At 42.5% G+C, this 10,701-nt stretch overlaps 1 protein-coding gene across 1 annotated transcript; it reads left to right on the top strand.

Moving 5' to 3' along the window:
- The first annotated feature begins 3,859 nt into the window (after positions 1–3,859).
- CALHM6 (calcium homeostasis modulator family member 6) lies at positions 3,860–7,199 on the top strand. Its single transcript, XM_005445744.3, has 2 exons — positions 3,860–4,499; positions 6,662–7,199. The coding sequence occupies exons 1-2, from the start codon at positions 3,966–3,968 to the stop codon at positions 7,076–7,078; spliced, it is 951 nt and encodes a 316-aa protein (XP_005445801.2). The 5' UTR covers positions 3,860–3,965; the 3' UTR covers positions 7,079–7,199.
- The last annotated feature ends 3,502 nt before the right edge of the window (positions 7,200–10,701 follow it).

Raw genomic sequence — 10,701 nt, 5'->3', positions numbered from 1 at the left:
AAATGCAGCTTACAACTCTTTAACCTGAAGAAGCAAGTCCAGTTGTTATGAGAAGGAAACCAGTGCCACGGTGCTCTTTCCCATCGCACCCGTGGATGCACAACATGTTAGATTAATCATGTGAAGAGGAAGCTGCTCTTGATAAGACTCATGACAGGAATTTGGGACAGGATGGGCCTTGGTCAAAGCAGCTAGAAATGGAATGATTCGTGTAAAAACAAAACCAGTTTTTTGCTATTCCGAGCTAATAGCAAATGTCTCAGCAAAAGAAAAAAAAATAAGCAACTTATTGGAAGCGCTTACTAACATGAGTAAAACAAGATCTACTCAGTAAGCACTGGAGGAGCCTCCATTGACCGGACCTACACACAGACACACGCCACTTTTCAGACCAGCATTACGCGTCTGAGGCAACCACAGGACTAGTTCAACTGCAGCTCTTTCTGCCTAGGCAGCATTTGAGATTCACTCCGCTGCAAATAAAAGGATAGAATTTAAAACATCAAGGAGAAACTTGGTAAAATATTAGAGTCAGTTTGTTTTCAGCTGACCCCTTCATTTAAATAAAGTATATTTCAAAATGAAAAGATGTTTCAAATAACAATCATTTTGTTCTAAAAATGTCCATCTTTGTCACCCTGGCATTGCTTTCACACACACCCCTTGGAAGGCATGAAAATCAGCGCAAATCAGTGCAGAAACGACCGTTACATGGGAGTTCTGGGTTGTTTAACAGGAAACTTATTTTTCTGAACACTCTCCAGTCAATGCTTTACAGCTGCTGGGGTGAGCCAAGGGGTAGCTCAGCGGGCAGGGATGAGCCGCCCCGGGGGGACAAGGCCCCGCACTGCCCCGGCCCGCCCCGCCCCCGGCTCCCGCCCGGCTCCCGGGGCCGCCCGCAGGCCGCGCCCGCCCGGGCCACGGCAGGGCCCCGCTCGGCTCCCAGCACTGCTGCTCCGCTGCTTCCCAGCCGGGGTGGTCTCTCCTCCCTCTCCCACCTCCGCCTGCCAGTATTTACTGGAAACATGTTTGCGTGGAGGCGAGGGTTAATCCTTTTTCACACAGCGCTCACCTCCCTTTCCCAGGAAGGGTGTTCCTGAAATCGTATTTTATGACAGATAAACAAAACACTGCTAAAATCGGGCTCCAAAGGAGAAGTAGCAGGGCTTCTTGGCGGCACTCTTTCCCCAGTGCGGCCATCACCTGCTCCAGGTGGTCAGGCTCCCTCGTTAAAGCGGTGGCTCCTGGAGCAGCCCCCATCCCGGCCTCGCTGCTGTTCCTGCTGCCATCCCCACACCCGCTGAGACTTTTCCAGACATGGTATATTCTGGCTTCAGGGTACACTAACCGTTGCCTCTAGCAGTCTCTAGGTGAAAATCAAAGTAACGATATTTGCCAGTAAACAAAGTTATTCTGGATATTTTAAAACTAACCTCTGCTTTAAAGAGCTGCAGATACATTTTCGTAGACTGCCCAACCAGAAAGGAAAATGGCGGATCGAATTCGGCCTAGAAGGAGTGGTGTTTGAACTGAAATCAAGTCCTGACACTGACAGACTCAGATCCGACTGGGATTACCCCTCAGGACTGAGAGTTTTTTTGTTATAATACATAGCTCACTGAAGTATCGACTCCGTGCTTCACAGATGATCAGAAAGCAGTTAAAGTTCTAGAAATGATTACAAGGAAATAGAAAATAAAGTCATGTCAGTATGCCATTGTAGCAAACCAGGATTCAGCTGCACCTTCAATGCACTACAAATCTAGCATACCCTCCATTTCCCCTCATGTGAAAAATGATACCTGAATCCTACAGAATGGTTCAGGTGGTGACATGGATTTAAAAAAATATATATATATTCAAAGGTATACATCAGATAAGGAAAGCCCTACATTACAAGCTCCTCAGCCTGGAAAAGAGGGGGCTATAATGAAGGTGCACAAGATCATGAGTTGATGAAGGTACCAGGTAAGGATCCAGTGTTTTATCTCTTCCACTTCCAGAACCTGGGAGCATCGAATGGGCTGGTGTCAGGTTTGAATGAAGTATTTTGTACAGTATTTTGGATGCTGAAAAATCTGCATGGGTTAAAACTGAAGCCAGACAAATTTACAGAAGATACACCTCAGGAGATGCTAGATGCAGAGATCCCTGAAATGCAGATTCACAGGGTGCGAGTGCATTCCTGAGCTTGCTTTCCCTGTCCCCGTGCTCCTCCTTAGCTATCCGCTGTAACCAAGAGGTGACCAGACTAACTCAGCCTTCAGTCTGATTTACTCTCACTAGTTTTATGTCCCTTTTGGTTTTATGTCTTTATTATACACTGTTGCTTAATAACAAAGCAAATTCTCCTTCAGACCAAGGCAAACATTTAAGTTAGTGGCATGTTTTTGCCTGCAGCAGCAGCAGGAGCTCAGTGCTGAGCACAGAACGTCTGGTGCAAGCCCAATGGGCAGCCACACCAGCGCTGACTATTCTGGCATCTCTGTGCCACCTACTCACTGACCAAAGAGCTGCAAGGACCCTTCTTGGAATGTTTAAATGACCCCCAAAGTTCATTGAAAGCAATTTAGGCTCTCACAGAGTTTTGACAAGCCACTGTGCTTGGTTCCTGCAGCCCCAAGTATGGCATGGAGTCTAGCAGCATCATACCTTGCTGTCTTGCCTGAAGTAGCCAGTACAAAAATCAGGCTGGCCCAGCTGGAGGCAATGTTTCCCTGAGCCTGGGGTGAGGCTCTGGCTTTGTGGTTAACCTCTGTGCAGTGATAATGCCCAGGAAGAATCAGTGCAGTGTAAATTATAGCATTTCAAATCTGATCAGGATGAAATCATATTGCTGATCCACCCAGTGAGCTCCCAGGTCATGCAAGAGGCAGGTAATTTTGACTAAAATCAGAGATAAGCGGCTGCAGCAGAGGAGACAACGGTGACCACCATCCTTGGCTGGCAGCTCATCTGGGTGTCACCAAGGATATGATGACAGTGAACTACCACACTGCCTACATTGCCTCAGAGATCTTCAGCTACATGGCTACCAGCAAACACAAAGCTTCAACTTCCTTAATTCTAAGCGCCAGTTCACCTCATCTGGATTTAGACAAGACAAACCTTAGCTAGGAGCCTGGATGAACTCCCTCAGAGTGTGAATGAAACCTGGGGTCTCTGGGAACAAATGTTTTCATATGCAGCCCAGTCTTCCAAGCCCAGAAATCCCTTCCAGATTTCTTTTTCTTCATTATGCAATACATTTCCATCATTTTTCCACTTCATGCCATCTGCTTAGTTTCTGCTGGTTTACGAGTGGGATTTTGGGGGGGGGGGCTACAAAGCTGCCACCACCTACTACGGAGAAGGAAGTCCAAAGTCTGGTTCCTGGCAAATGATACTCTGGTAGTTGGAGCTTCAGTGGAAACCACTTGCTGGGCCATTGCTATGCGCATACTGCCTAATTTGCTCTAACTGCTTTAAAAAGATTAATTTCTTAGCTTGAAAAAAACATTATTATAGTTGAACTTTCTTCCATAAGGGAACAAGCCATGTTGTATTGCCAATAATAAGGCAGGATAGAAAACTGTACATGGTCCTGGATAGATTTCTCAAATTTTATTCACACTTTGAATCTGTTGCCTCACTGAAAAGATGATGATGAAGTTTAAGCCATTAGTACTTGCAATGCATGTGCAGACAATCTATTTTTATAGAAACAAAGATAGATCATTGTTGTTTTGATGTAGATTACTGGGCTGAGTTTCGACCGTGGTCTCCACATGACCTTGATACTCTGCAGTGGGCTTGTGCTCTTCTGTTTCCTCCGAGAGCTGCTTCTATGCCTCTTTACGTCACCACCAACAGAAACTGAAAGCTTCATGAGCTTCTCTAAGTCGTGGGAGCTTCAGGACACTTGTCTTCCTCTATTCCTTTTCTGACTGAAATTTTGCTCTCCTCAAAGTAAGGGGACACAGAAAATGGATAAGTTACACTGGGTGCTGGATTTCTGCATCCGCCACCAGACTGTTCTGGGTTACAGCACTGTGTCCCTGCTGACAGCTGCCAGTGAGCACATCTTCTCGTCTGTGGTGTTCAAGTGTCCTTGCAATTCTGGGAACATGCTGTATGGCTGCGTCTTCCTCATAGTGCCTGCCTTCATCCTCTTTCTGCTTGGCTACATGGTGAACACCAGGACATGGCGCCTGCTGACAGGCAGCTGCTCTCCGGAGAAGTGCTGCAGCTGCAACCGCTGGGGAGCCTGCACCCACTACTGCTTCGTGCTGCTGATGGTGACAGCCAGAGCCTTGGTGGCCCCCCTCACCTGGATTGCGGTGGCCCTGCTCAGAGCTAGCTTCTACGAGTGTGCAGCCAGTGGGAACAGCCTGATAAGGAACTTCATGTGTAAAGGCAAAGGACAGGAGTGCCACAAGCTGCTGGTCAAAATACCCTGTGATGAGAAATTATCACAGAACATATCGACTGAAGTCCTCAGCCTGAAGGCACAGTCTCAGGTAAAGCCTCTCCACTCTTCACCCTACGAGCTTCAACCCTGGCTGTTCTGTGTATGGTGGTGCCTGCTGGGGCTGTCAACAGCCCCTCCCTTTCATGCTATGTAAGCACCAAAAGTATACAATTAGCAAAAAAAAAAAACCACTAACAGAAAGGTAATAAGTGTATATTTGTGCTAGTTTCTGGGTTTACATGGCAATTGTTTGGCACTGCCATTTACAAAACCCCTTTCAAAGCTGGGCAGGGAACCCGCCTAGAGACCAGGACTTTCCACAGGAAGTTTTCTTCTCATTTAACTTAGTGAGTTCTTCTCTTTTTACATTTCTATCCCTCTAAATTCCAAAAACTTCCGTAAGTACACATTAGCTGAGGGGAAGCTGAGGTCACAAATAGACAGGACACTGATGTCTCTTTGCAACAGAGCACCAGCAAGTGAAACTAATGAGGACAGTTTGTTTGACTATTAATCTCAGCACTTGAACCTATCAATAATTTCATACTGGTGTACTAGAATCATTGAATCCCAGAATGGTTTGGGTTGGAAGGGACCTTAAAGGTCATCTAGTTGCAACCCCCCTGCCGTGGCCAGGGACACCTTCCACTAGACCAGGTTGCTCACAGCCCCATCCAGCCTGGCCTGGAACACTTCCAGGGATGGGGCATCCACAGCTTCTCTGGGCAGCCTGTGCCTCACCATCCTCACAGTGAAGAGTTTCTTCCTAATAGCTAATCTAAATCTACCCTCTTTCAGTTTAATACCCTTCCCCCTTGTGGGATCACTACAGACCCTACTAAAATGTCTCTCCCCATCTTTCCTAGAAGCTCCCTTTAGTTAAAATATGTATACATCTTGTTAGAGTGTTCTTGTGCTGAAGACAAACTGCATGATCAAAAAAATAGCATTTGTGGGTGGATTTTTTTTTGTTTGGAGTGAAATGAAATGCCCAGATTTTGGCAGCACTCCAGTTTTGTTTCTAGTTTTGTTTGGTTGTTGTCTTAATTCCAGTAGAAAAATCAGGTTTTACCAACTTTTTCTCAGGAAAACATCAAGTCTGGTTAAGGGAGTTAAGTTTATATGAGATTATAATCACTTGGATTTTAGTACTTCCTCTTTACTAAAAATGCTTATTAAAACAAAAACAACTGTTTAGATTCATCAAATATTTAGCATGCTGCTGCTCCAAGAAAAAGACTGAAATGGGGCAAACTCTATATCATTTAATTCAGATAGGGTAGAGAAAGGAGCAAAATCAAGACTGTCTGTTACTGATACCGCAGTGAAATCTAAAAGAAGCAAACCAGTCAAACAAATCAGAGAAAGTATGAGAGCATTTTTGTTACTGACCATCATTTTTAATATCTGATCTACTTCCAAAAACTTTAAGAACCAAAAACCTCATTTTTCTTTAGCACTCAATGTTTTCCACTTGAAAAAAAAAATCAGCCAGATGTGAAAGGGAGTACTGTGAGATCTCTGCCTGGACCTTCCAGCTATGTACCACTGGGTACTGGAGGGACCAGCATCTACTAGGACACTTGCCTTAGGTGGGGCCTCTGTGACTTGTCTAAGGATGTTAAAATCATGTATAAAACAAGAACAAATTCCAATATTCAATAGTCAAATCTGTGTCCTGCCTACAAAACATACAGGAACCAACTTTTCTTGTGTACTGTGGCAACTGGCTATTTTTTGCAGACTCAGACATCGGGGAGAGCAGTTACTTTCTCAGAGCAGATAAAACACCATTTTTTCACTTGCAGCACCAGAGGCAGACAGGGTGATTCTGCACCCTCTGTACCGTAAACCTGACCACAACTGCAGAAACTGCTGGCCAGTATCTTGCCTTTAAAGTTAAGAAAGCTGGATATAACTGAGGAAAGAACTTCACTCCACCTGCTCTTTTTCTTTTTTCTTTCTTTTTTTTTTTTTTTCTTTTTTTTTTTTATATTCATCCTCAATCCAACAAAATCAGCTCAGGGGTTCATAAGCTCTGTAAGGCTTGCTGAATTGTGTACATGTGGTCCCCTCTTCCCAGAGCAAGCAGACTGTTAACAGGCACTCCAGAACATCTTTAACAGTTTTCATGTCTGCTTCAATATTAAGTTCTATACTCCTACATATGACCATGAAACCCACCATTAACGCATCTATCTCTTTTCCAAGCTGATAGGATGGATCCTGGTATCCAGCATCATGACTGTGGCACTGATTTCAACATGTGTCAGCCATTGTTACTCCCCAGTTAGCTATCTTCAGCTCAGGTTCTGGAAAATTTACTCAAAAAAGGAAAGGGAGCTCTGGGAGATTAAGGCTAAAGAGCATGCAACCAAGCTGGCAGAAATAAATATGAAGTGCTTTTTCGAAGCCACTGACCCAGCACCGTTCCAGACTCCCAGCAATGAAGACTGGAGGAAGATTTCAATCTTGTATACCTTCAATTCACAAGAGCAGTATTACAGCATGATACACAAGTATGTCAACACAAACAGAGGCAACAGCGTCAGATTCAAGGAAGGACATCAGAATCTCCCTGTTTTAGAGTTTGTGGATGAAGCAAGTGCAAGCGAGTCCGGGTTTTAATGAAACAAATCCTTTGCAACGCCTGCCGTCTTTTAACCCTATTGATAAAAGAATCTATGAAATCTATGCATATTGTGTGTAAAAGCTGATAACTGTAACTCTCCGCAGATTTGGTTTTAAATATACTTGATAACTTTTGCTTAAGTACATTTAAATAAATGAATCTGTCACAATGGGAGTTTTCATATGTCGTTGTTCATTGAGAACAGCCACATGTATAAAATAATCATCATCCACAAAGATGTCAGCACATACTATGTCAAATTATTACCAAACACCATAAGGGCATTTGGCATCTGGAGTGACAATAACAAATCTTCGTACCTGGCAGTATCAAAAAGACAAAAAGGAATGGAAGTTTTCACCAGAAATTCAGCTTAGTTTATTAGCTCTCACTTGACCACATATTCTTCAGTGAAGTTTAGAGCAAGCTCTAGACTAAAATACTTACTTTCAGTCAATTAGTTTCTCAAGGGAAGGACGGTATCTTTTAAAATCTGGGAAGCAATCAGGATTTTGGAGCTATCTGTGCATAACAAAGGAGTCCATCAGAATGACTTCAGCTGCTTATCAGTTTGATTAGATGAGCAAAATGATTCCAGCGATTTTACCACTACATGCTCAGCAGCTTTAATAACAGTGAAACTAAAGACTATTATGGTGGTAAATTTTCTTTACCTCTGCCTGATCTTGATCACCTTTTGCAGCAGGCCTTCTTAATGAGCTCCACTGCTTATTTCCTGTAATTGTACAGCTTTTTATAGGCATTTGAATGGTGCAGGGGAAACACACAAACATTAAATCTTCCTGTTTACATTCCATTTATATTTTTTCTATTTTTCCTGAAAAATCCATAATTATTATGCTTTTTTAAAAAATATATAATATTATATATAGGGGTTTGGCCCTGGCATCGGTACCTAAGCTACACCTGAATGTCCCTACCCAATTCACTATTTAACTTGGTCCAGAATGGAAACTTAACTTAAATTTTCATGTCTTGTGTTAGGCTTATGCATAGGATGGCAGTATAGGTGAAGCTTATATTAACAAACATTTACAGCGCAGCTACATACTTAAGGACATTATAAATCCACAATCCATATTAGCAAATAATCATGTTTTCATCAAAGAACATCTAATTATAAGAAACAAAGATAGATATCAGTTTTGAATGAAGAACAAGACAGTTCAGGTTTTCTCTGAAAAGTTTTTTTTTAGAGAGGTGAGTCAGATTGTTTGGTCGAGGCTGTCTTCATTTCTCCCAGAAATCTTCTCTTTCTAGACAGTAAATTCTAACCTGGAAACTATTCAGACAGACAGAGTGGAAGCCCTTGAAATTGTTTGTTACAGTCATTTTCCAAGGAAGAAGGAAGGGAAAAGCCTTTTTTAACTAGATGAATATAACTAGCTTGGAAGCTTCTTTCTTATTATATAACACATATAACATATGTATAACATGACATAGACACATATAACACATAAAAGGAAAACAACATTTAATTCTGTAAGTAGAAAGGAATTTTAAAAAGCATTCATTTTGTCACAGAGCCACTGACTTGCTCAGTGCTATTTTCCTTCCAAGAAACTTGATAATAGAGTAACAAGCATCCAATTTGGTATTTGTGACCCCAGAAAGCATGGTTCAGTTAAAAATATTCCATTTTACCTTTCATATTGAAGAACTCATTTGTTCATTGACACGTAGAGAAAGATAAATCTCTGGAATGTTGCAAAAGGGAAGGAAACAATATCCTGGCCCCACTGCAATCAGTGCCAAAATGTTCCTTGACGCAGAGGGGCTAGACTTTACCTTAGAGTAAAATACTTCTGGGTAGACTGAAATCTACCAGGAACAAGCTGTGCCTTCTCTTCTTTTCTTGAAGAGAAGCTGCAGCTGAAAACACCCTCAGATTTTGTGTTAATCCTCTCAGCTGCATCTGGGTGGGCTTTTGCCACTTTCCACAAACAGTTGCAGCTGCTAGGGTCTCATTACCAAAGCTGCCTTAGCTTTCCAGGCAAGACACAGAGCTAGCACTTTTAATTAAAATCAAGGAGCAAAGGCTTCAAATGGGACTGCAATACATGCCTTCAAGTTTGCTGGAAATGATGGCAGTCTGTTTTTCACAGGTGAAGTGACTTTTGGGGGAAGGAAAAAATATATATCTATGTACAAGAACAGAAGCAGATGTGTATTGGTTTTGTATGCAGTCATGTTTGAATTTTGATTTTTCCTCACTTTATGTAACACTCATATCTTCTGTATGTAATTACATTTATAATGAAAGAAAGTTTGGAGAGAAGCTTCAGCACACTTGTGAGTCCTCCATTAGACACCTTCAAAAGAAGGGCCTACACTAAAACAAAACACTGAGGAACACTTCTGTGAATATGCTACCAAGCGAGACAAGCAAAAACTGTATGTGCATAGGGTAGCGAATGTCAGCAATTAATGGTAACGTAGCATGGGTCACTGTTTTTTCTGTTGTTTATTACCATTTTTCTAGCTAATATTGGTTTATTCCATATTAGAATACAACGGATGAGGTGATCCAGTGTAGGAAGAAAATACAAGAAACGCTAACAGTAAAACATTGTGCATTCAGCATGTCTGCCCAGCACAGAGCTGAGCCAAGAGGAACGACTGCTGCACAACCAGATGCACAAGCAGAATATGAGTATGAACTAGCACCCAGCCTAGTCTGGCAGTCTTATGTTGCCTCTTGGCTTGATCTCAATCTGTGCTGCCTTGACTGACTCAGGCATTTCTGCTCTATGTTCAATTGCACAGTGGAAACTCATCCTTCAAAACTTACTGTGTCCAAATAGAAGTAAAGATTTCCTCAGGCTGTTTATTCTGAAATACTGAAACCTAAAGAAACAGCTTTGATGCCCTACGTCACTTTGATGGAACATCACTGCAAATGTTTGATGCTAAAGGAAGGGGAGAAAGCCCTGGCCACGCCACAGCCAGTGCAGCAAGACTGCAAAGGCCCCAGCATGATGCTAATGGTCCTTGCTTTAAAAATGTTGAAATACCCAGCCCTGACTTTGCTAGCTAATGCCTGCAGGCAGAAACTCTTTAATAGGTCCTGAATACACAGGAGTCTGCCTTCGTGTCACTGCAGTGTGGTGACTGATGCTTTTTAACTAGTGCAGACCTCGACAGAAAATGTTACCATAGGTGTGTGCATGCACACAGACCTGTGTGCACATCTAATGCAACAGAGTTTTAAATAAGATAATTGTATCTTACAAAACAAAAACAGTATAGGTTATTCACTTTCAAGGTAATAATAAAAAGAGAATATTTGATTGGTAGGATGTTACTGGAAAGAGCAAAAATGGCCAATGCCTTGTAAAAAACCTTTTTGTGGTCAGCCAAAATCACCACATCTCCATCTCAGCCAGCTGGGAATAACCAGCAAAACCCCACCAAGGGCTCCTGCACTGGCAGTGAAATCAGGCAAATTGCACCTGACGTTTCAGCCCTGATTAAAAAAAAAAAAAAAAAAAAAAAAAAAAAAGGCAGGGAAACTTGTTACTTGTTGTAGCATGTTGTCATTTGTTACGGATAGCATGTAACAGCATGTTGCGCTGAGCCCAAGGCTGGGTAACGAATA

The sequence above is a fragment of the Falco cherrug genome, chromosome 6, assembly GCF_023634085.1.
Source record: "Falco cherrug isolate bFalChe1 chromosome 6, bFalChe1.pri, whole genome shotgun sequence".
NCBI lineage: Eukaryota > Metazoa > Chordata > Aves > Falconiformes > Falconidae > Falco > Falco cherrug.
Note: the sequence above shows the minus strand (reverse complement) of the source record. Positions and strands in the feature narration are given on the sequence as shown.